General features: G+C 30.9%; 5 protein-coding genes and 1 long non-coding RNA gene across 17 annotated transcripts in view; 4 read left to right on the top strand and 2 right to left on the bottom strand.

The window, feature by feature from the left end:
- Window positions 1–7,107, top strand: part of LOC124946480 (WW domain-binding protein 4) — a 42,374-nt gene extending 35,267 nt beyond the window's left edge. For 2 of the 3 annotated variants that reach the window (XM_047487227.1, XM_047487234.1), the window contains exons 2-7: window positions 4,562–4,769; window positions 4,870–4,971; window positions 5,042–5,119; window positions 5,346–5,583; window positions 6,292–6,640; window positions 6,788–7,107. In XM_047487227.1, the coding sequence (XP_047343183.1) occupies window positions 4,562–4,769; window positions 4,870–4,971; window positions 5,042–5,119; window positions 5,346–5,583; window positions 6,292–6,640; window positions 6,788–7,007 (1,195 nt within the window). In that variant the 3' untranslated portion in view covers window positions 7,008–7,107. Of the gene's footprint in view, window positions 1–4,419; window positions 4,501–4,561; window positions 4,770–4,869; window positions 4,972–5,041; window positions 5,120–5,345; window positions 5,584–6,291; window positions 6,641–6,787 lie in introns of those variants that run through there. The other variant, XM_047487222.1, reaches the window with a different exon arrangement.
- A 735-nt stretch (window positions 7,108–7,842) lies between these two features.
- On the bottom strand, window positions 7,843–12,508 carry LOC124946451 (facilitated trehalose transporter Tret1-like). Its single transcript, XM_047487172.1, has 5 exons — window positions 11,675–12,508; window positions 10,236–10,839; window positions 9,445–10,012; window positions 9,091–9,292; window positions 7,843–8,574 (listed from the first exon to the last, which is right to left on the bottom strand). The coding sequence occupies exons 2-5, from the start codon at window positions 10,303–10,305 to the stop codon at window positions 7,966–7,968; spliced, it is 1,449 nt and encodes a 482-aa protein (XP_047343128.1). The 5' UTR covers window positions 10,306–10,839; window positions 11,675–12,508; the 3' UTR covers window positions 7,843–7,965.
- Window positions 12,509–12,750: 242 nt separating this feature from the next.
- Window positions 12,751–15,290, top strand: LOC124946512 (protein-L-isoaspartate(D-aspartate) O-methyltransferase-like). Of its 2 annotated transcripts, none has more exons than XM_047487286.1 (6): window positions 12,751–12,965; window positions 13,287–13,353; window positions 13,415–13,554; window positions 14,226–14,451; window positions 14,791–14,876; window positions 14,946–15,290. In XM_047487286.1, the coding sequence occupies exons 2-6, from the start codon at window positions 13,299–13,301 to the stop codon at window positions 15,126–15,128; spliced, it is 690 nt and encodes a 229-aa protein (XP_047343242.1). In that variant the 5' UTR covers window positions 12,751–12,965; window positions 13,287–13,298; the 3' UTR covers window positions 15,129–15,290. The 2 variants fall into 2 exon arrangements, with proteins under 2 accessions (XP_047343242.1, XP_047343233.1); XM_047487277.1 differs by having other exon boundaries at window positions 12,753–12,965; window positions 13,275–13,353.
- Window positions 15,291–16,117: 827 nt separating this feature from the next.
- Window positions 16,118–17,277, top strand: LOC124946520 (NADH dehydrogenase [ubiquinone] 1 alpha subcomplex subunit 6). Of its 2 annotated transcripts, none has more exons than XM_047487309.1 (3): window positions 16,118–16,296; window positions 16,685–16,800; window positions 16,976–17,277. In XM_047487309.1, the coding sequence occupies exons 1-3, from the start codon at window positions 16,224–16,226 to the stop codon at window positions 17,102–17,104; spliced, it is 318 nt and encodes a 105-aa protein (XP_047343265.1). In that variant the 5' UTR covers window positions 16,118–16,223; the 3' UTR covers window positions 17,105–17,277. The 2 variants fall into 2 exon arrangements, with proteins under 2 accessions (XP_047343265.1, XP_047343257.1); XM_047487301.1 differs by having other exon boundaries at window positions 16,148–16,350.
- Window positions 17,278–17,647: 370 nt separating this feature from the next.
- Window positions 17,648–22,548, bottom strand: part of LOC124946419 (receptor-type guanylate cyclase Gyc76C-like) — a 73,886-nt gene continuing 68,985 nt past the window's right edge. For all 8 annotated transcript variants that reach the window (XM_047487114.1, XM_047487159.1, XM_047487106.1 and 5 more), the window contains 11 exons: window positions 22,284–22,548; window positions 21,860–22,120; window positions 21,718–21,789; window positions 21,462–21,630; window positions 21,234–21,383; window positions 20,777–21,116; window positions 20,121–20,244; window positions 19,947–20,045; window positions 19,729–19,873; window positions 19,383–19,639; window positions 17,648–19,307 (listed from right to left, as the gene is read on the bottom strand). The exon at window positions 22,284–22,548 is cut by the window's right edge and continues 23 nt beyond it. In XM_047487114.1, the coding sequence (XP_047343070.1) occupies window positions 18,393–19,307; window positions 19,383–19,639; window positions 19,729–19,873; window positions 19,947–20,045; window positions 20,121–20,244; window positions 20,777–21,116; window positions 21,234–21,383; window positions 21,462–21,630; window positions 21,718–21,789; window positions 21,860–22,120; window positions 22,284–22,548 (2,797 nt within the window). In that variant the 3' untranslated portion in view covers window positions 17,648–18,392. The remainder of the gene's footprint in view (window positions 19,308–19,382; window positions 19,640–19,728; window positions 19,874–19,946; window positions 20,046–20,120; window positions 20,245–20,776; window positions 21,117–21,233; window positions 21,384–21,461; window positions 21,631–21,717; window positions 21,790–21,859; window positions 22,121–22,283) is intronic.
- Window positions 18,124–22,548, top strand: part of LOC124946540 — a 6,631-nt gene continuing 2,206 nt past the window's right edge. Inside the window, exon 1 of the long non-coding RNA XR_007100117.1 lies at window positions 18,124–22,548. This exon is cut by the window's right edge and continues 1,081 nt beyond it. This is a non-coding gene — a long non-coding RNA (uncharacterized LOC124946540).

The raw sequence follows: 22,548 nt of genomic DNA, 5'->3' as shown, positions 1-22,548 counted from the left end.
TTATGGATGCATCATTAGTACACTTCAACCGAGTCTCTTATTTTTACGACGCACTTCAAATACGAACTCGTACAATTTTGTGACGCATCTATTCGGCCTATGTAAATGTTTAGGTTAGGAGAAATTTGACTATTTCCGCGTCATAAATGATTCTCTTGTAGTAAACAACGAATATAAAATTTTTGTTTTGAAGATAGAATTACATATTACCGTTTGACATTATGCGCTTATTACGTAAATTATTAACATTAGACTACCAAACGTATCAAAGGGACGTATTAAAAATTTCATGTTTTATAATTATTAAAATCATAATCATTAAAAATATATTCACCAAAATTTGTGCTTTTTTATTCATTTTTATAACGAATAAAATAAATTAAACATAATAACGGATGAACTATTTTTTCCAAGTATTCGTCATATTGATATGGTAAAAATAGATCTGTAATTTTATTGTTAAACTAAAACCAATAACCGGCATTTAATTTTGTAAGTTTTTATGTAAAACGTTTTCATATTTAATTTTTCCAATATCATAAAAGATATCTTTTATGATATTGAAAAGATTAAAAGTATACTTGCTAATAATAAGTATAATTTCTCTTGTATCTTTTATTTAAAAAAATTTATAATATCTATTGGAGATAAATGTATTAATTTATATAAAATTACTTTGTTCATTAACGTGATAAAGATAAAATAAATATAGGAAATAAATTCCGCAGCTTGAAATTCTCGTTCTAAAGGAGAATATCAAAGGGGGAAAAAAAAAAGAAAAAAAAAAAAAAAATAGAATCTTTATTCCTACGTATTCCTAAAGAATTAAAAGATTAGCTTCATCTCATTTTGTCTCAAAATTTATCCTGATATCTATACATATAAATCGGTTTCGTTCGGTGATTATCGATTTTGCTTGCACGTAGCGGAATCAAACCTGTTGCTACGTTCGAGTTATATGCGAAAGCGAATGAAACGAAAAGACTAGACTGGCAAAGCAGTGGTAGAGCCTATGATCTCGAAATGTTTAGTCCGAAATCATACATCTAGTAAATTTAGATACACAGATAGTTTCTAAAGTATACTAACGTGAATCTAACCGTATGCATCGCGCGTACGCATCGAGGACATCCAAGGCTGAATTAGAGAAAATGAGTCGAGCATATAAAAAGAGGAAATGAAACGAGTGGATGTGTGTAGCTATTTTGGAAATTGGCCAAGCAACGTGCGCCTTGAAACTTAGAGTATTGATCTCGCGAGATCTTATCTGAGCTTACTGGTTCGCTCGTCCATTATCGTAATTCATCGATGCTCGCTTTAATGGAACCTCCTGTCACGATCTATTCTTATGAATTAGATCGTTATAAAAGAGTGACGTTTCAACGTTTTCTTATCGTCGATAATATTATGGTACATATTTATCATCTTTCGAAGTGACGAAACTTTGATTGAAAGTAACCGTTTTTCATCATTGATGTTGTATTTTATCGTTTCCAGAAAAACAAACAAAAACAAGTCATTTATATTAGTATGATTATATCTCAAAGCGATACGATATAATTGAAAACGTATTATACGTAATTCACGAGATTATGTTTCGATCGAGAAATTATGCAATTCACGATTAATTTCGACGTAACGAGCTCGTAAATGAAGGCGAACGGATTGAAGAATAATCGATAAATGAGATTTCTCTCTCGTCCGAAAGATTAAACTCTGTTCGAGTAAATAGTAGGTACACCGTACGTGAGATGAAGAAAAACTTACCGGTTCATCCAATTCTAACTTTATCTCTTCTTTCTTCCTTCTTCGTTAATAAAAATTTATCTTTATTTTCGACGTATATTACCGCAATCGAGTTTCCTTCTTCTTTTATATATCGTGTATATGTGTCTCTCTATTTGTGTGTGTATATGTATCTTTTTCATTTCATGGGTGTCTTGTTCGTTGTTACTTTAATCCGATAACCAAGTCGAATTCTTTAAACGATAATTCGATTCCTAATTGGCTTCTCGTAATTGGCACTCGTACTATGATCTTGAAAATGCATTTGGCATCCGAAAATTACCGGATATATACATTTTATGTTAGCTAAAATTTCGTCGAGTCAAATGTTTTTGCATCCTTCTCTTTCTCTCTCCCTCTCTCTCTCTCTCTCTCTCTCTCTCTCTCTCTCTGTCTCTCTGTCTCTTATTCGTTTCGTTTGTCACCGAATCTCTTAATCTTTTTCTGAGTATAATACACACACACACACACGAGGATGCGAAGGCCAAGTGCAAGTACTTCAGGTCGAGTAAGGTCGACGGTTAATTGCCAACTAATTCGCACTTCTCTTTGGACACGAGAGAAAAAGAATTTTCTTGGTTTATCAACGTTTCCTTCCCCCTACGTTTCACCTTTCACCTTTCTACTGCTTTAAATTAGGCAAGGAGCATAATACTGCCAGAGGAGATTGTTACCGTTGAATCTGTGAGAAAATTTCTCCGAGATTTTATTCTCTACCTTTTGGATAGACAGTATATCTCTCTTTAACTGTCTACGTAAAATGAAATATACTGGCGTACGAAGAAACATTTGAGTTCGGATAAATATTTTACCTCTTGATTTACTATTCCATGTTTACAGAGATTTGTTATCGTTATTGCATTATTGTCTGTTTTATTCTTTTTTTAAAACATTCGAAAGAAAAAAATTTATCTTTTATTTCGTATCAAACAATGATCGTTAATGTTTTAAATATTTTTTCTTTTCTCATGAAGAATAAAAGAATAAAATTTTAATTATTTATAACAGGTTGCCTTTCGATTTATTAAAAATGAAAATATATGCACGATTTCTTACGTACATGCCGTACGTATCGTTCAAATAAAAAAACAAACATGTAATTTTAATTTCTATCACGATTTTAATATGCATTGCAAGTGAAGTCAGAAGGAAATACATTAACAAAAAGTTTCTCCTTCAACATGAAAACTTTAATGCGTCCTATATGACTACCTGATAGCTTCGATCACTGTTAATTGCACTTTAACGTACTTTATCAGAGAGTCACGTATTCACCATCGACATCGTGATTTTGTATGAGAGAAGGACTCCTGCGTTTTCTCTTTTATGGTCATAGCACGTAGACATCGCATTACGCGACGGCCATACTTGTAATAACATTGCATAAAGTGCAGTATGAAGTGCTGGTTAGCGTGTGGTACGAATCGTTAGATTGGCTCCTTTTATACGTTTAGATATCATATTACAATGGAACAGACTATGTTGAAAAGTTCTTTGCTTTATCGTGAAATTAGTATTAAATTAACGGAGACGACATTTTTACAAATTAGTTTTCGATGTTAATGCAAAAGCAATCTAAAAATTCAATAACAGAATCTTCGATTTCTATTATTCCTATCTTATCTCTTTTTTCTTTTTTGTATTTTTCTTTTTTTTTTTTTTCTTTTTTTTTCATTTTTTTTCTTTTACTCCGATAGCACATATACAGAATATCGGTCTATAAATGTCCGAGCAAATATTTCGCGGTTAATTGAAGTTATAAGAAAGTTTTTAATTAATTTGCACGATTCTGAGTCAATTATATGTAACAATTTTTTTTCTTCTCGTGACTTTTTTGAGATCGATGTAATTTTTTTAATTTGATACTTATAATTTCTTTTTTTAACATATTTATATACGGTCATTTTCAATTAAAATCATATCTAATTAAAAATTCCTACTATACATCGTTTACGAGATAATCAGCATTTTAACGACCGACTAATTGATTTATACTATACTGTAATGTTATACTTCATGTTATACAAATACATTATTTACAAATCAAACAGACGTATATTTTGATAAGTTAAAGATCAATGATCCTTTCGACATAACCGAGTTTAAAATATTATGTAGTTTATTATTTATTAGTTTTCAAATTATAGAAAACTAATAAATAATAAACTACATAATATTTTAAACTCTTTTAAAATAACCAACTATTTTAACACTGTATATGTTGATGTATAAACAGACGCTATATAAATATATTTCCATTCTTTATATTATTTGGATAGTGTATATTTTTATAAATATTTATTCTCTCTCTCTCTCTCTCTCTCTCTCTCTCTCTCTCTCTCTCTCTCTCTCTCTCTCTCATTCTTACGAAGATACTATAAAAAATATTTTTGTTGGACAAAAGAGAACTTGCAAATTTTACGATCCAGATATGCATTAACGAGTTAAATAAAATTAGAAACGAGGTCGATCATAACGTACGGGACAACGAAGCATATGCACGTAAATGGATCACAGTAATACGAGGGGGTGTAGAGGAAATTATTATAGGTCAAAAACATAAAAGCTTTTGCAGAATTTTATAGCCAATGATGTTACCAAACGACAGAGAATGTCTACGTTTATAGCATTATATGCATTCTGAAATTCAGATCGAATCAGTATATCTTGAGAAATGTGGAAGACACATAGTAATATTTGTAAACACGGAAAATTGTAAATATTCTCTGAAGAAAGATTTTGAGGAAATTGATCTTTAATAATGTGTCCATTGCAGGGCTGATTATTGGAAGTCCCAGGGACGGAAATTCTGCGACTTTTGTAAATGTTGGATCGCTGACAATAAACCGAGTATCGACTTCCATGAGGGCGGAAAGAAGCACAAAGAAAATGTCAGTAAAAGACTCAAGGAAATACACAAGAACAGCGCGAAGCAGGCGAAACAAAACAAAAAATTTGAGGATGATCTAAAGAAGATGGAAAACGTGCGTATATTAATTAAATGCTTTGTACAAACATAACAAAAATTTTCACAAAATATTAAATTAATTAATTAAGAAATTCTTTTTAATTAACTTTTGATAGGCTGCCATGGCTGCTTATCTCAAAGATGTTGAAAACAATACGAGAGATATGACGGCTGACAGGATAATAAAAGAAAAACTAAATCGATCGGAAAGCCTAAAAGTACGTAAAAATTTGTTATTTTAAAGTTTGTATAATTAAAATAATTGTATGATTCTTCGTTTACACTTAGGCGCCACAAAATGCGAATTCGATGCCAGAAGCTGCACCGGAAACAGTACCGAGATTCAAACAAAATAATTATCGACACGTGAGTACATAATATATTTTTGTCTTATTGAGATATTAATTTATTAGAACAATGATGGATTAGTATAGATTATCTGTAAATCGTGAGATATGAAAAGACTACGAAAAATATCAATCGAATAGTCGAAAAAGTTAAAAAAAAAAATAATAAAAAAACCTTTACAATTTATTATGACAAATATCTTTCTTTTTTTTTTTCTTCATTTTATTGTTGAAATCGTATACAGTTCCCCCAAGAAATTGATCCTTGCGATCCAACGGCTTTGACGAGGTTGTCGCATACGAAGAACCAGCAAAGTACCAGCGTCGAGAATAAAACTCAAGGGAAGAATAAAACAAGTAAAGGAAAGGGGAAAAAAAAAAAGGCCCAAGAGGACGATGGACGAAGAAAAGCCGTCAGGAAACTTTGGTATGAGGCTCTCAGTCCCGAAGGATACACTTACTACTGGCACATAGAAACTAATGGTACGTATATACATATATATATGTATATATATATATATATATATATGTATATGTATATGTATATGTATATGTATATGTATATGTATATGTATATATATGTATACACAAGGTGTTTCATTCGAAGTTTCGCAAGCAATTGTTTCTCAAACTATAGTTCGTTTTAAAAAAGAATTGACTCTGTTTCGGTATATAGGGAGAGAGGCGGCATTTTATGGTGATTACAATTCTTCTTTCGAGATTTTAAAGTGACTTTTGTTTTTTCCCATATAGAAACTGTATGTTTTTATTTAGGTAAGCGTGCAACTCATTCCAAGACTAATTTATTGACCTAAATAAACCTACCTAAATAAAAACATACAATTCCATATAAAAAAACAAAGGTCGTCTTGAAATTTCAGAAACAGTCCACTTGGAGAAGTTTTGAGCCATAATAAGATGATTTCTCTCACTCCTCTCCCCACCCCATCACCGAAAGAGGGTAAGTTTCATTTGAAACGTTTCTTGAAACAAGCTGTAGTTTAGAAAATAATTATATGCGGAATTTCGAATGGAACACTCTGTGTGTATGTCTATATAAGTATATCCTGCAATTTATTATTTTCTTACTCAATTACTTAATTATTGAAATAATATCTTTTTTAGTTATAAAAAAAAAAAAAGAAATCAACATAATTGAAAAATATTTTTTCGTCTTCCACATATTACTAGAATCAGTCTGGGAACCTCCAGAAGAGGGTTATATGACATTTGCCGAGCAAGAAGAGGAAGTGAAGGAACAAGCTCTTCAGGAAGAACTTTTAGAGCAGTTAAAAAAGGAAGAGGAGATTGAAAAAGCCGATCTTATTGAAGAACAAAGAGCTAATGCCGAACGAGAAAGAATGAAAGAATTGCGAAAGCAACAACAAAGAAAACAAGAAGTACAAATTAAAGAAGAAGACAGTAAAGAGATTATTGTAAAACAAGAGTCGAAAGAAGAAGAAGAGAAACCTTATAGAAGGGATTATAGTATTCCTGAATTTCAACAGCCTTATGGATCCTGGGAGACTGTAAAAGTCATGTAAATATTTATTTATAAAACGGAAATTTTTTTGGAAATGTTTTAATGTTCTCTCTCTCTCTCCTCTATATATATATATATATATATATATATATATATATATATATATATATATCGCCTCTTTAGTAACAATATTCTTTTTTTCAGAGAAAGGAAACCTGTAGATCTTCAATTGCCGCAGCAAAAGCAGATACAGTTGCCTATTTTCGAAAAATCCGAACCACCTCCGCCTCAAAGAATCTTCAAAGAGAAAACTATAACAACTATATCGACAGGAGATAGCGATGATGAGGGTTCATCGTTAAGGATCTTCAAAAAACGGAAGATAGGAAATAAGAATGTACGAAAGAGATTGGAAGACGATTGATCTTGCTACATAAATATTTTGCGTATATTTCGATTGGAATATAGATAATGAGAATGCTCTTTGTACGTACTTTTTAATAAAAATTTAAAAGGAACTGTAATAATGTCAAATTTTAGTAAAAATAGAAAATTGTACATTTCTTCGTAGTATAATTCCTGCTATCACAAAGTACTCTTAATGAAAAACAAAATTATTACTTATTATATTTTAACATGTTCTTAAGACTTATATAATAATTTTCATATGTGTGCGTGTGCGCGTGTGTATGTGTGTATGTATGTATGTATGTATGTATGTATGTATGTATGTATGTATATTAAGCTCTTTCCGGATATATAATTAATAAATAGAAAGAAAGTGTAAAGATAAAAAAAAAATGGATCGATGCAAATATAAAATACTTGTAATAATTATTATCGCAGATTTTTTTTACCATATTATGGAAAACATTGAAACATTCATCTAAACACTGTGTTCATACGTTTTAGAACGAATAGTATTGAGGAAAAATACAATATCGTTTCAAATATAACGTGATTTGTCAATACCACACGAATATTTCTTTTTTCGATATCCTTCAATCACATTTTACTTATCCTATATAATCTATACTTATATTATTGATATAAAATATTATCGTTTTATATATATATATATATATATATATATATATATATATATATATATATATATATATATATATTTATATTTATATATATACTTCTTTAAAAGTAAAATATTCTTTGTACAGAGTTCGAAAAATTGATTCATAAATATCGGTCCAGCCGATTAATACACTTCATACATAACAATTAATGAAGCACTCATTGCACAGCCAACAAATCAATTTTCACTTTCTCAATGATCTTTACTCATTATTATCCAAGGAATTTCGAAGATTCGTCTCATTTACGAAAACGTCCATGTTCTTTTCAATAATAGCAATCTTTAACGAACATCATGCATCTGTTGATGAGATCTTGACGTCAGCGATCGTCGAAGCCCAAGAATCTCCACCATTTAATTCATTTAAAATATCTTCTCGCGATCTTCCCTTCGTTTCCGGTACCAAAATGTAAATGAAGATAAAAGTTGAAATACAGGAAGTGCCCAAAATAAAGAAACATCCGTACATGCCAAACATATCTACGACATTTGCAAAGAACTTCACTACTATGAAAGCAACGATCCAAGTAAAGAAGAGAGCTATTGTAATTGCCAAACTGGAGAGGTCTTGATCAAATATTTCAGAGCAAATAACGTAGGGTCCAGGACCCAAACCCAAACAATAGGCGATCATGTAAGCCGATAAAGCTATCACAGGTATCCAACCAAACGTAGAAACGTTATAATTTAGTTCTTGAAGATAGCAGAAAATACCGAGTATGTAATGGCAAATACACATCCCCAGACAGGATATTAATAGGAGAGGTCTTCTACCGGTTCGTTCCATCAGTGAAGTTGATAGATAAGATCCTGCAACTTGTATGGTACCTACGATGATCACAGCTGTGTTCGGTGATAACGAACTCCCTGATATACGAAAAATCGTCTCGGTATAGCTTGTCTGTGAACAAAAAGTAATTATATTTTGTTAGAGTAAAATTGATTCATAAATAAGTGCAATTATAAATAAGAAGTTTAATATAATAAAATAGTAATGATTCATAAGTCAACTTGTAATATCTATGCAAAATAATAATGAAATATTATAAAATATTACATTTATTAAGTTCATTTATAAATGAGTAATAAATAATTCTTACTTATAATTATATTTATTCGTAAATCAAAATGTATATTAGATAATTGTATTAAGAAAGAACTATTTAGAATAGGCTCTATCTTCAAATGTCGTCATCAATTATTAATATTAGATAAGGAATGACAAGTAAATGTTAAAAATGCAATGTTTATTTGCCAGACGCAGCGATACTTGCAATAGATTTATGCCTTCTATCGAGACGATAACGTTAAAAAGATTCAATGGAAGTCAAGCAAATTCTGTTCTACATTGTTTTTTTTTTTCTTGATAATGCTTATCAAAGTTCGTTTGTTACAATATTTGTGTGAATATACTTACCATAGCGAATATACCACAAAGTTGTTGACCAGCGAAGATACCTAGTCCAATCACTAATCCTTTGATTGTTCCTTTATTCCTGAAGAGATCCTTCAAACCAATAGATCTAGATAATGTTGCGGCTTCCTTCGCAGCGATCTGCAAACGTAACAGCTCTCTCTCCACTGTCAATTGGTGTCCCGCCCTCAGCCACATCAAAGACCTACAATAGAATATTCATCCCTACATTTCGACTGAACCCTGAATATAATCAACATTTTTATCTTCTATTGATCGGATAAATTCTAAAAAAAAAAAGAAGATATCTATCCAGAACAACGTATTTATCATTGAATTAAATTAACAAATACTCACCTATCAGCCTCACGAAGTCGATTGCGGCGAATTAAATAAACAGGTGTCTCGGGTAGGAAAAGAAAACTTCCTAGATAGATCACAGGTAACACAGCGATACAAATATTACAGATATTGTAAGACAAGAATCCACCTAATATGTAACTTATCAGTATTCCGAAGTTCACTACTAAAACGACCAAACTACCCAGCATACCACGTATCGAGTCGCAGGAAATTTCGGAAACGTAGAGTGGAACTAAAAAGAGCGCACCTGCACCCCCGATACCGGAGAAAAAACGTGCAATAAAGATATGTATTTGTTCGGTTGCAAAGATCGTTAAAAAGGAACAAATTAGGAATGGTAGGCCAATGAGACAACCCGTGAGTTTGCGTCCAAGTTTCTCTGATAATGGACCCATTATTGGAGTTGTTATAATTCCTCCTAAACACATAACTCCACTCAGCCAAGAAATTTCTTCGTTTGTCATTGCTATTGTTCCAACTGGTGGGTTTTCACTTTGTAATTGTGGTGCCATTGGTGATTGCCAACCGATCATTGACCCATATGTCATAGCTGCTAAATTCACTGTAAAAATAAAAAGAAAAAAAGAAAAATTCCTCATTGATTTTTTTCTTTCAATTCGACATCAAATTCTTCTAAAGCTTTGTCTTAAACTGTCGAAAACTTTTGCATCGAAGTTTTCTCTTTTTCCTTTAGATATATCTCTTTTATAGCACTTTATTCTCACTTTGACTTTCGAAGTTAAATAAAATAAGAACAAATTTAAAGTTTTATGAACGGTACTCACCAACCATCGCTGCTACAAATTGTCGAAACTTTCCTGGGTCATCCATTCGCTCCTTGATATCCCCCATCATGTTGAATATATTTAAAACGGGGAACTAGTCAATTTTTGGTACACGATAAAACCGATTTACAAAGTTTGATCTTGATCGATAAAAAAAAATTTTGTTTTATCATCGAAATATATAAAATAATAATGACTCACGATGACAATTAATCAAAACTCGAATTAATCTTATAATGAAAGCAAACTAAGATCGATCATTCGATCGTTCGAATTAGTCCCATTGTGAATAATCAAATCGATTGAGAGATATTTGAAAAAGATCAATGAAAATCTTTCTCTTTCTATTATTCTCTATGTTTCTTAACCGAGCGATCGACTATCTGCGCTTCATGGGACGATCTGTACGTCAATTTATACCGATATCGACAACCCCTTGTAACCGAACGCGCATGACTTTTTATCATATCTACTTGCTACGCGAACGCGCGTTCAAATATGCGTAAACGTGTATGTTCACGTATCTTCTTATCGGTTCTCTAGTTTTTGATGACATTTTTTTTTTCCTTTTATTTTACTTTTTTCTCACTTCTTATAACATTTCCTGGAAAAGATTCTTGATCAAAGAATAATATTAATTATCAATTAAGATTAAAATGAGCGATAATATCTTTCCTTATGATTTTAAACATTTTTTATAAAATCTTGATTTCTTTATGAAACCTCGAATATCTTTTATCTTATGACATTTTCATGATCGTGATTTATATGAATTAATGTGATGTTAACTAATTGCATTGAATAAGAAAAAAGAAAAATATGTATTATTCTAATCATTCTAAATTAATTTATTTAAAAATCAAATGTATCTAACTTAAGATGTTAATCATTTATATTTCTTTTCAATAATTTTCGTAAAAAGAAATAATTAACATTGAAGAGTTTCATCTCGAAAATATCTTAAGAGTTAATTTTAAGAATAAAATTAAATAAACATAAGAATTGAATTGAATGTGATAAGTAAATGGACATTTCCCTCGGGAAATTTTCCCCGGTAATGAATTAAAAATAAAGAGATTTATGCGAGGATAACGGGAATTTTAAGAAAGAGCAAAAGTTCTTTGATATTTAAGAAAATCGAATATTCTTTAATGGAACATCATTGGATCATCCTATCCGTTACGAAAAAACTTTGATAATTTGTCAAACTTATACTTGTTATTCTAAAATAAATAAGATATAACAACATTATAATATCAAATGAATATCATGCAGTTTATAAATGAAACGATTTAATTTTAATTTTTTTCATATAATTATAATATTAAATGTCATTATTTTGCATGTTATATTTGTAATAAATTTTGAATAATTTCATAATACAAATATAAATGTTTCCTATGAATTAATTTGCTATAAATACGTTCTACTTTAATTACAAAATTATTCTTCTTCTTGTCGAAATCCTCCACAACTTCGAAATTTGAAGTGTGGAAATTGAAATTCGACTGTGAAATGTTAAGAATGAACACGTTTGTATTTATACTATCCATGAAATCGTTACTTTGATATATTTACAAAGTCTAAATTAGTAATACGAAATTAAAAATAAAAAAAATTCTAATTGCAAAGCATATTAAAAATTAGACGATAGCAAATATTCGTTATCTTTTAGATCAAACATTTCATGTTTGGCGAATATCTTATAAACTATTTGTTTTAAAATCGTAGATTTTTTTTTTCTTCCTTCTTTTTCTTTTTCTTCTTATTCTTTTTTTTTTCTTCTCAACGTTTCCAGACATTTCCAATCGTGACGAATTCATAACATACGAACGCGGAAGATCTCATGGTGCTTGTTTTAAATCAATTCGTTTGAAAAATCTCCAGCAATGATGATTTATCATTAAATCTTTCCACAGTATCTCGGAAAAAGTTTAATTTATGAGTTACTCTACAACGATTATTTATGACACATTTACGGTTAATTTTAACGAATGAATACTGGTGTGAGAGAATGTAAGTATTTCGTTAAAATTTCCAAACACTCGCATGATACACAATGGTCTTTTTTTTTTCCAAACTTATGATTTATATAGATTTATGCGATTTAAACGAGAACTTTTGAATTTCTCAAATTTGCTTATATCAATTGAAGGTCTTGCAAAATGCGACAGAAAAGTATTGATAGTAAATGATTTTTTAAAAATGTATACAAATATTTTTCGACGTGTTAATATAATATAACCATTTAATCAATGAAAGATCATTGAATGATAAAAAGAAAACGAAGAACGACACTTTTTTGACGAAATCATTAGATCGAAAGGAATTTTTTTATATTATTGAAAAACATAAATTTCTAAAATGATCATGAATGATCCTTTTTCCTGATGTTTCCGAGAGTATTTATATCAATCATTCGCATTTTTTTTTTTTTTATAAGTAAACTCGCATACGAAAAGCGTAGTGATCGTCGGAAACTTCTGACTCGACTTCCGGATACACTTTCGCGAGAACTATGAAATTATTCTAAGAATTACTCCAAAAGAAAGATCAAAGTGGAGACGTTGACGAATTAAAAACGTGTCTCACGTCGTTCCCGGGCCAAATCGATATCAAGGCATTCCTATCAGCTGATCCTCTTCTCCCCACCACTCTACTCGCTTCCATTCATGACACAACACACCCTAAGGGTCGCTAACTGTCAAGAAACAGTTGTAATAATACAAGGTACGTTTCGTATTATTTTCAAGAATGCTTTTTTTTTTTATTTCTATTTGAATATCAACATGCTTTAATTATTATTTTCTAGTTTAAAATTGCATATAATTATAGATATAGCATTGTGTCAAACGAAAGATATCTATTTTGTACGATATTTGTTAGGTTACGGTTACTTTTTTTTTTTATGAAGACGTTCAAATAATATTATTTTTATGTTACTAATTGTATATTTTATGTTTCTTTGAACGATATTAGAACTTTCTATAATGTATAAATATTGTTTTGTTAATAAAAAAATTTATATTTTATATATAGTGGATATTGCAGCATTTGTGGAGCATGGCATGGCACTGCAATGGTGTGACAAATCAAGAGATGGTGACCAAGTTGAAAGGTAACGTAATGTTTGTTAATAAGTAATAAGAAATTTATATCGAGTTAAATTATGTTTTTAGAAACTGGCATTTTGGCAACTGCTAGAGCAGAAGCTGCTATGCTTGCAGTAGATAGAGCAAGATATTGTCATGAAGCAGATCCATATCTTGATCGACCTAGAAAAATTGGTTACAACGTTACAATCAGTGCTCCACATATGGCAAGTAAATTTTTGGTTGTTTTTTTATTTTTCTTTTTTTTTTTTTCTTCGATTCTGTAAATCCAGAATTATGACATTACTAAAATTATAACATTTTATTAACACTGTATACTATATCAAGGTTATATTAATGTATATAAAGATATATAAAGTCCTTAAAGACACAACTGTGTCAGTATTCTGTGCCAATAAGAAGATAAAGCAATGTCAATATATTGATACTTACGATTACCTTTCCATTTGTTATTTACATTTCAAGAAGACACTATCAAGATTAAGCACACATTACTTTATCAGATCTCAATAAATGTGATAACTGAAATTGTTCAGGTGAATTTATGTTTCTTAAAAACTCATTTTAAATAAATTAAAAATAATCTAGAGGTTCATATTAAGAAAAATTAACGCTTACATTTTGTCACAGAGATATTAGTTTAACCCCCTTATTATTCTTTGTTGGTTATGTTAAATAAAAATCTTTAGTAGTTATTGGAGATTTTCCAGATATATTATACAAAGCATTTTATTTGTAAATGAGCAGATATATATTAATCTGTTTTTTATACAATATTATATTTACAAACATTATATGATGATTAAAATATTTTCTGAATATTCTATTTTGTTTTGCATATTAAAGGATACATTTCGATTTTATCTCTTTGTTTTAGCATGCCTATGCATTGTCTATTCTCTCCGATCAACTCTTCGATGGTGCTAGGGCATTAGATGTCGGTTCAGGTTCTGGATATTTATCAGCTTGTATGGCTTTTATGGTTGGTCCTCGCGGACGAGTCGTCGGTATCGAGCATATTCCCGAACTAATAGAAGTTTCTACAAGAAATGTACGAGAGGACTGTCCACATTTTCTCAAAGATGGCCGTCTTAAATTCATTGGTAAGATTATTGAAATTAATGCTTGACTAATGTCACTACGTGGAAAAGAAAAAATATCGTACGATTATGATTATGAGCCATAACGAGAACTAAACAACATCCCTTTTGTAACTGTTTCTGCTTTTCGCTATCATTATCAGGCATGTCTGTAAAAAAAAAAGGCAAGGGATAATAAATAATAAAAGTCTAGTTAAAATGTGAAAAACTCGTAATCTATCCACGTGGAGTAGGTATTACCACGAAGAATCAAACGGATCTCTGTCCATCAACTGTGTGACTTTGCTGTAATCATAAAAGATAGACTGGAGACTAACAACAGATCATTGTGAATGCAACTAGTGGGAGATGGCAGATTGGGACATGATGCTGACGGGCCTTACAATGCTATACATGTTGGAGCTGCGGCTGAAACCCTTCCACAACAGGTATGAAAAAATGAAGAAGAAATGTCTATGTTCTATATATTTGATTATTACAATTTTGCATATCTGTAGTTGGTAGACCAGCTAGCTCCTGGAGGTCGTCTTATCTGCCCTGTAGTTGCCATTGAAGGTTTCCAAAGATTTCAAGATCTACTACAAGTGGATAAGCATGCAGATGGATCTACTACAAAACAGAAGCTAATGCAAGTTTCATACGTTCCTCTAACTGATCCTAGTACACAATTGCGTAACTAAAGTACTTAGTAAGCTTTGCTACAAATTTAAGATAGCAACATGCTTACTAGTAATCGTTGATATTGGAACCACTGTGCTACTTTGTTTTATGCATAAACAAATTATAGAAGTAGTTGCCCCTTTTTAACTAATGGTATATTAATAAAATATATTTTACTTACACTCTAAGTGTTATGCTTATTCCTCATGACATTAATTTCTAATATATACGACAAAGGAATTAAAATATTTCTAATTCAAGATATCGTTTAAAAAATTATTTGACAATTCAAAATATTGATTAATGTGTTACTCGACTATCTTTCGAATATAATTTAACAAAGTTTTCTAAATTGAATAATTTACATGAATTCAGCCGATTAGTTCAACAGTACTTGTGTTATATTACAATTATATAAATATACAAGGAAATTGATGCACATAGAAACCAACTTTGTAGATAATAAAATGTGTAAAATTATAAATAAACGAGTATATAATATTTCTACGCGATAAATTATTAAGAATGAAATAATTATAACAAATTGAAGGAACAATACGAAGTAAACTTTTATCCTATATGAATGTCGTATTTACACTGAAATAAAAACAATAAATACACACATATATCTATAATTTCGATTGGCATCGTTTTTCTATCAAACAAATGAAGCGCCTCGAAAAATTACACAAAAGTGACATCTAATGGCACTATTAACGAAAAACAAGGCTAAATTTATCAATGCGCATGCGCAGACCAATTGTAGCATGAACTATATAAAATATATACGAACTTATATAAAATTTAGATTAATATTTTATATTCGTATAATTAATATAATAAACGATTGATTTTTAATATATATTATTTAAATATTAAATGTAGTGACATTTAATTATAAACTATGTGAGATAGCTTAATAATTTTTTTAAGCTAATTCATTTTTTGTCACAAATACATTTTTTATTTTTAGAAAACAAGAAAATTAATGTGACAAATATATATCAATATAAGCAAAATGATTGTATAGATTGGTCATTAAACATTTGATGGACGTCGTTTTAGTAACTATATCCTTTTAAAATTATTAGTACTTTGAATGCGTAGTGTTCAAAATGGCCTCGCCCTCGGTTGCGCGGATTACTCGTCAAGCTCGACCTATTTTGTCTTCTAATCATGCTGAAGCACGTAAGAAAGTTTTAGCCCTTTATAGGGCTTGGTGTAGACAAATACCTTTTATAGGTATGTGAACATTTTTCTTGTTTACTTATTTATATTTGTATTTAAGTATCTATTGTGTTACTTAACCTAAAAATACTCATAACTAAAAGAATGATTAAAAACGATTCAAAGTGAAATTTTGTATTTGTTTCGATAATATTAAATTTAACGTGAATAATTCTTTCGTTAGATATTGTAAACTTTTTTTTTATTTTTAATATCAGGAATTCAAGTAACCTCTTATGTAAGCATACAAAAATATGACATACTTCTTTAAGCATACTTTAAGACATAATACTTTTTTAAGCAGTTATAAAAAATGTATTTATGTTATAAATTCTTATTTGTATTACAGTTATTGATTACGACATACCATATACACGGAAGCAATGTTTAGAAAAACTACGCTCAGAGTTTCTAAAGAATAAGTACGTAACAGACGTGAGAGTAATTGACTTACTTGTAATCAAGGTAATAATAGTTTATATGTTATACTTTTTATATTGATATTATTTCACTTTATATTATTAATATTTAATTGTGAAATATTGTAATGACTACAATTTTTAATGAAACAAAAGAATGCTTTAATAATCTTAGTTTGTGACTTTTTTAATAAAAGGAATATAATAAATTATTTTATTAGGGTCATATGGAATTGACGGAGGTAATAAATATTTGGAAACCTGTAGGAAATCTTTTAAATCATTTTAAAGACACATATAATCCAAAACCAAAAGATTTCTTGGGAAAATTTTATGCTGGTCATGAATAATATGATCAAATATTTGTAATGGTAGTAAATTTTAACTAATGGTTATAGTGATTAAACTTAAAATTCTATATAATTTATGTAAATACATAACAAATTTATTAGATCAGATACCAATGTATCTCTTCAAAAAATATTAAAATAAAGAATATCTTGCTGCTATTTATAAAAAAAAACATGTGTATTATTTCAAAAGTTTCAAATTTTTAATCTATCTTTTATATAAGGGAATATTGTCTATTACGTTACACTTTCTAACTAAATAGGTATATATTTTTTACATAAGGTAATAATTATCTTTAATTCATACTTTTTTTTTTCATCGATATATTATTGTTCAGTTATGTACATTTGACAACATCATATATTACTAAGCACCTTAGGTACAATCTAGTTCACTTTTCACAGCCATACAGATAATTTGCTTCCTTCAGTGAACGGGTTTAAAATTATAGATACACATACATATACACGAGTGTGTACATACATATACATGTATATATATACATATATATATATACATATATATATATATATATATATGTATATATATATATATATATATATATATATGTACATATGTATGCAGGTATTTACGTACACACACCATATGTACATACTTTAAACATGAGCATGGAGCAAATTGAACGATGTATGCGGAAGACGTACGTATACTCCAGCTGCGTTAGCTCATTTCCTTCTACGCGAGAAGTTTTATTATGCTAACTCATAAGAGATCTGAACGATCTCACGCATCTTTACACTTTGGTTAGAACGATATTTATAAAATAATTTCTTGTCTGTCCTCATTACGTACTCGGATTAAAAATCTTAATAGGCAAGGCAACAGTCCTGCGCTACGTAAGTCACTTTCGGCATCGACGCTGACGCACAGTTTATATAGTACGAATTATAAAATATCTAGGTAATAAAAATATACATTGTCGGTAACTTTCACACGCACATATATATATACATACATGCATACATACATATAAATGTATATGTATATGTAGATATATATGTATACATATATACGTATTATTTATATATATATATATATATATATATATATATATATATACATACACACATATATATATATATAAATTTCACGTACATAATCTAAAAAAACATGGCAACAATTAATCATGCTTATGACTCATAAACATAATATACATTATACACTTTCGTTCGCGATATACAAGATTCTTCTATTACATCATTATAAACTTGTTTCCTTTTAAGAAGGAGAAGCGTAGTAAGGATAATAAAAAAAAAAACAATTCATTCAAACTATACTCTCACGCTCTGACTGTATATCGTATCCAGCAATAACACCCCTTCTTAAAGAAACATCGCTGTTGCGTAAACCATTACCATTGAACAGATTTACTAGCCAGCTTCTTATAGAATTTCGTGCGGAAGACTTTTTGTCTGGCACATTGTCCGTACTGGGAGCAGGTACCACTTGATCCAAAGAGCGCCAACGTTTCACCGGCAATATTTCTCCTATACAACCACTCTCGTCACCCATCAGTAAAGGAGTCTCCGCTTCGTTCGACGTTATGTCGGTGTGAGGTATGATTATCATATTGCCGTTCGGATAATTATTGTTCAAAACTTTACCGGTAAGATCGGTTTTCGAGTTGGTCCGTACGCACTTATCACAATTTTCCAATGATCGAAAACTCTTTTTCGGTTCCTTCCAACAAAAGTTCTCTTGTTCGAATCTCTTTGCATAGACCTCGAATGGAAAAGGATCTAACGAACGAGATTCTTTTATAACTACTTGAGATGGATAGTCGCTAGTAGTTGAGGAAGATGCGATGGTAGACAATACTCTTTCATTCTTTCGAAATTTTGGCTTAGCATCTATGAAGAAATCATCGAGAGCGAGCTTGATGTTAACGGCACGATTTGCAGCTTCTTCCCGTAGTGGAACATTTTCCAATGTAGTCTTTGATAAGCTATCCGTTAAACAAAGTGGAGATCGTTCCAATTTCCGAACATGAAGTGATCTTGGTATTGGACTCGATCCACCGCATTGTGAGGAGGAATCGTCAGCAGCTGGACGTGGTACACTTGATTGTCTTCGACTACCAGCACCTAAACCAGCTAATAATGATGCCTGACGTGAATCGGGATTTAATTTTGGACTTCTTCTTGGTCTGCAGAAAAGTGGTGGTAGATCACCAACGTCCACCTGTAAATATAAAATATTTTTAATATGAGCTTCTTATAAATATTTGAGTGAAAAATGATCGAATTCTTTTTATACCTCTCTTTTTTGTATAGCTTTTTCCGTAACTCCTGTAAGCCAATAAGTTTTCACTTCACCTTTTCCCTTCATATTCACCAAACCACGTTCCTCGATAATGTAACCACCTATCTTATCCAAAGCATCCTTGCACTGACTACTTATGTGAATACGTAATGGTTCACCGTTTGATTCCATTCTTGACGCAGTATTCACCGTATCGCCAAATAAACAATATCTAGGCATTGTTAATCCTACTACACCTGCGACTACGGGGCCTGCATTTTTAAAAAATATATATTATATTATTTAATTTACGTGAATTCCAATAGGAAGTATTTATTACTCGTTACACGTTTTATTTTACCTGTGTGAATTCCAATACGAAGTTTAAGAGTTTCCTGAGGACGGTGAGCTATCGTGTGATGCTTAACAGCATTAAGTAATTCCAAGGACATCGATGCTATTTCTCCAGCATGTCGGTTTCCATTTTTTAAAGGTAATCCTGATACCTAATTAAAAGTAGTAAATCATGAAATTGAGATATTTATTAATAAGTTTAATAACTTAATATATCGTACTTACAACCATGTAGGCATCTCCTATAGTTTCTACTTTGTACACATCGTATCCTTTGATTATGCGATCGAACAGAGTATACAGATCGTTGAGAAAGTTTACCACCTGAAGAAAGAATGTAAAATTTATTAATTACGATATAAGATGAAATTAAGAATAGTTCAATTATTTTATACGTACCTGGAACGGCGTACTTTCTGCCGACATCGCTGTGAAACCAACGATGTCGCTGAAATATATGGTTACCAAATCAAACGCTTCAGGTTCTACTCCTATACCGTTTGTTAAACAATTGGCAACCGGCCTGAATAAAATTAAACAAAAAATGTATGAGAATATGCATTAATCGTTTAAGTGCCAAACGGCGTGATCACGTTTCTTTTGTCCTATATCCAAAAATGCCAGCGATCTAAGTTGCAAAGCCGATAATCACAACAAGCACGGTTTTTGTTGATGGTTACCGTTCAGTCTTATATAAATTAAAATAAAATTGGAGTAATATTACACTTTGTAGGTGTACACGTTTTTATTCTTATAAACAACCATTACTATAATAATATAATGAACTAAATAATATAGAACAGACTATAAAAAATAATAATGAAATATATGTTTATATTAATGAGAATTATCACATATAAATAGAAAAGAACGCAATTCTGCTCCTTGGGATTTTTGGATGCAAAATAATAAGACAAACGCTATCGAGTCGTTTGACAATTTTCGATTGGAAAAAATCCGTGACACTCAAATGATTAATGATGATACAAATATATTATATATATAGAAATATTGCAAATAATAAATAGAAAGAAAATATTGCAAATAAGACTCACTCAGGTAACATTCTATGTAGCAGGTCTTCAGTTTTTTGTTTCTCCTCGAAAAGTAAACGTGTACGTTCATTGACTAGATCTTCGAGATTGTTCGCATATTTCTCCATCATATCCATCATTTGGTCCATTATATTACGATGCCAACCAGCTTTCATTTTCTTTAATCTCGTCCTTATTGCTTTGAAGTCTGGTCTAAGTTCTGGACTTTCCGCCCAACAGTCGGTTATAGTACTAACGATATACTCAGCACAATCTGCCTCAGACTCGGACAGTATCTCTACGTTAGGTCTAAACGATGGTTCACCATCTTCTGGGAACCTTTTCACTCGGTCTATGATTTCTGTCAATTTGTTAACGGTCATATTTATTTTTCTGCAGCTATACCTTTTGGCAAATGCCGATTAACGAAAGACTGTCACTACAGTTTAAAATCTCTTTATAATTACGTTATAATTACCTTTGGGTTCCAAATTAACACCTCCGTACGGTCCCTTCCGTCCAATTATTTCAAACAGTATAATAGCAAAAGAGTAAATATCTCCTTCCTGAGTGCCTCTGATCGGTGCATTAGGATTTCTCAGCAACTCAGGGGCTTTCCAAAACAGGTCTTAAAGAAGAGAATTAAACGTTGAGTAATCTTCGTCAAATGAAGTTTTCTTATTTGTTTTAAATAGATTTAATTTACTTCGATAATACTGATGTTCTCCAATGCTGTCAGACTCGGCACAGTGACGCATATCGTGTAAACCAAAATCAGAAACTTGGAGTACCCAACGTGAAGTCACCACGCAATTGGAAGACTTTAGATTACCGTGACAGACTAGCACTGATGACTCGTGAATGTAAAGCATACCCTATACGACAGAAATCATTTCTAAAATCACTCTACGATAGCGTAGCACAGAACCAATAGAACGCTGGCCATCAAAGAGATCGCTTACCTTAATGAGATCGTGAACTAACGACGCAATGAACATATCATCTAATTTTATATCTTCGTTCTCGATGATGTCCTAAAAAAGTTGGAAATAACGATAATTAAATGACTAACTAGATTAAATAAGCACCATATTTGATACTCACATAAAGACTTCCTTTGGCACAATAATCGGTAATCAGCAAGATCCTCATCGGTTCTACACACGCACCGATGAAAGAATTTAAATTACCGTGTCTGATTTCACGAAGAATACGCATCTCCTTCATGACATCACGCGATATATCCTTCTTCTTTGAAAACTTTAACTCCTTTATTCGCACCATTACGCCGTGGTAATGGCCAGTTTGTGCGAATACTTGACCGCCACATCTCGACTCGTAAGACATTGCACTAACTAAACTTAACTATAAGCGAACATAAAAATTATTGAATAAATATATATCTATACACACAAACACACACACATAAATTTAATTACATTATAATATATAATTGTTAAATATAAATTGTCAATATTCTTTTGAAAGAAATATATTCGAATAATAAAATAAATTCAAGGTCACTGACCTTACTAGGGGAAGACATCATATTATCGAGATGAGGATAGCCATGTATCTCGCCTGGATCTATCTTCCAGAGCAAACCTTCGATCTCCTGTTCGATCTTCCATCTTCGATAGATGCTCATCGTGATCACAGCGGCGCAGAATAATAAAACAGCGAGGACACCGGCAGCAACGATACTACGAAGATGAGTATCATCTTTGGGACAGTGCTCGTTGAGAAAACCACAACCAGGCTCGGCTTCCGGCTTGTTTTTACCTGGCCAATCC

This window comes from Vespa velutina, chromosome 1 (assembly GCF_912470025.1).
Source record: "Vespa velutina chromosome 1, iVesVel2.1, whole genome shotgun sequence".
Classification (NCBI taxonomy): Eukaryota; Metazoa; Arthropoda; class Insecta; order Hymenoptera; family Vespidae; genus Vespa; species Vespa velutina.
The sequence above is the reverse complement of the archived record's forward strand: the minus strand, read 5'-3'. Positions and strand labels throughout refer to the sequence as shown.

What these genes read in the sequence shown, in the direction of transcription:
- LOC124946451 (XM_047487172.1), bottom strand. Translation starts at nt 10,305, where the DNA reads ATGATGGGGGATATCAAGGAGCGAATGGATGACCCAGGAAAGTTTCGA. An exon ending in ATTTGTAGCAGCGATGGTTG is followed by an intron (nt 10,013 to 10,235) that starts GTGAGTACCGTT and finishes TTATTTTTACAG; the next exon opens with TGAATTTAGCAGCTATGACA. An exon ending in CGACTTCGTGAGGCTGATAG is followed by an intron (nt 9,293 to 9,444) that starts GTGAGTATTTGT and finishes ATTCTATTGTAG; the next exon opens with GTCTTTGATGTGGCTGAGGG.
- LOC124946512 (XM_047487286.1), top strand. Translation starts at nt 13,299, where the DNA reads ATGGCATGGCACTGCAATGGTGTGACAAATCAAGAGATGGTGACCAAG. An exon ending in TGGCCGTCTTAAATTCATTG is followed by an intron (nt 14,452 to 14,790) that starts GTAAGATTATTG and finishes GAATGCAACTAG; the next exon opens with TGGGAGATGGCAGATTGGGA. An exon ending in CTGAAACCCTTCCACAACAG is followed by an intron (nt 14,877 to 14,945) that starts GTATGAAAAAAT and finishes GCATATCTGTAG; the next exon opens with TTGGTAGACCAGCTAGCTCC.
- LOC124946520 (XM_047487301.1), top strand. Translation starts at nt 16,224, where the DNA reads ATGGCCTCGCCCTCGGTTGCGCGGATTACTCGTCAAGCTCGACCTATT. An exon ending in TAGACAAATACCTTTTATAG is followed by an intron (nt 16,351 to 16,684) that starts GTATGTGAACAT and finishes TTTGTATTACAG; the next exon opens with TTATTGATTACGACATACCA. An exon ending in TTGACTTACTTGTAATCAAG is followed by an intron (nt 16,801 to 16,975) that starts GTAATAATAGTT and finishes TTATTTTATTAG; the next exon opens with GGTCATATGGAATTGACGGA.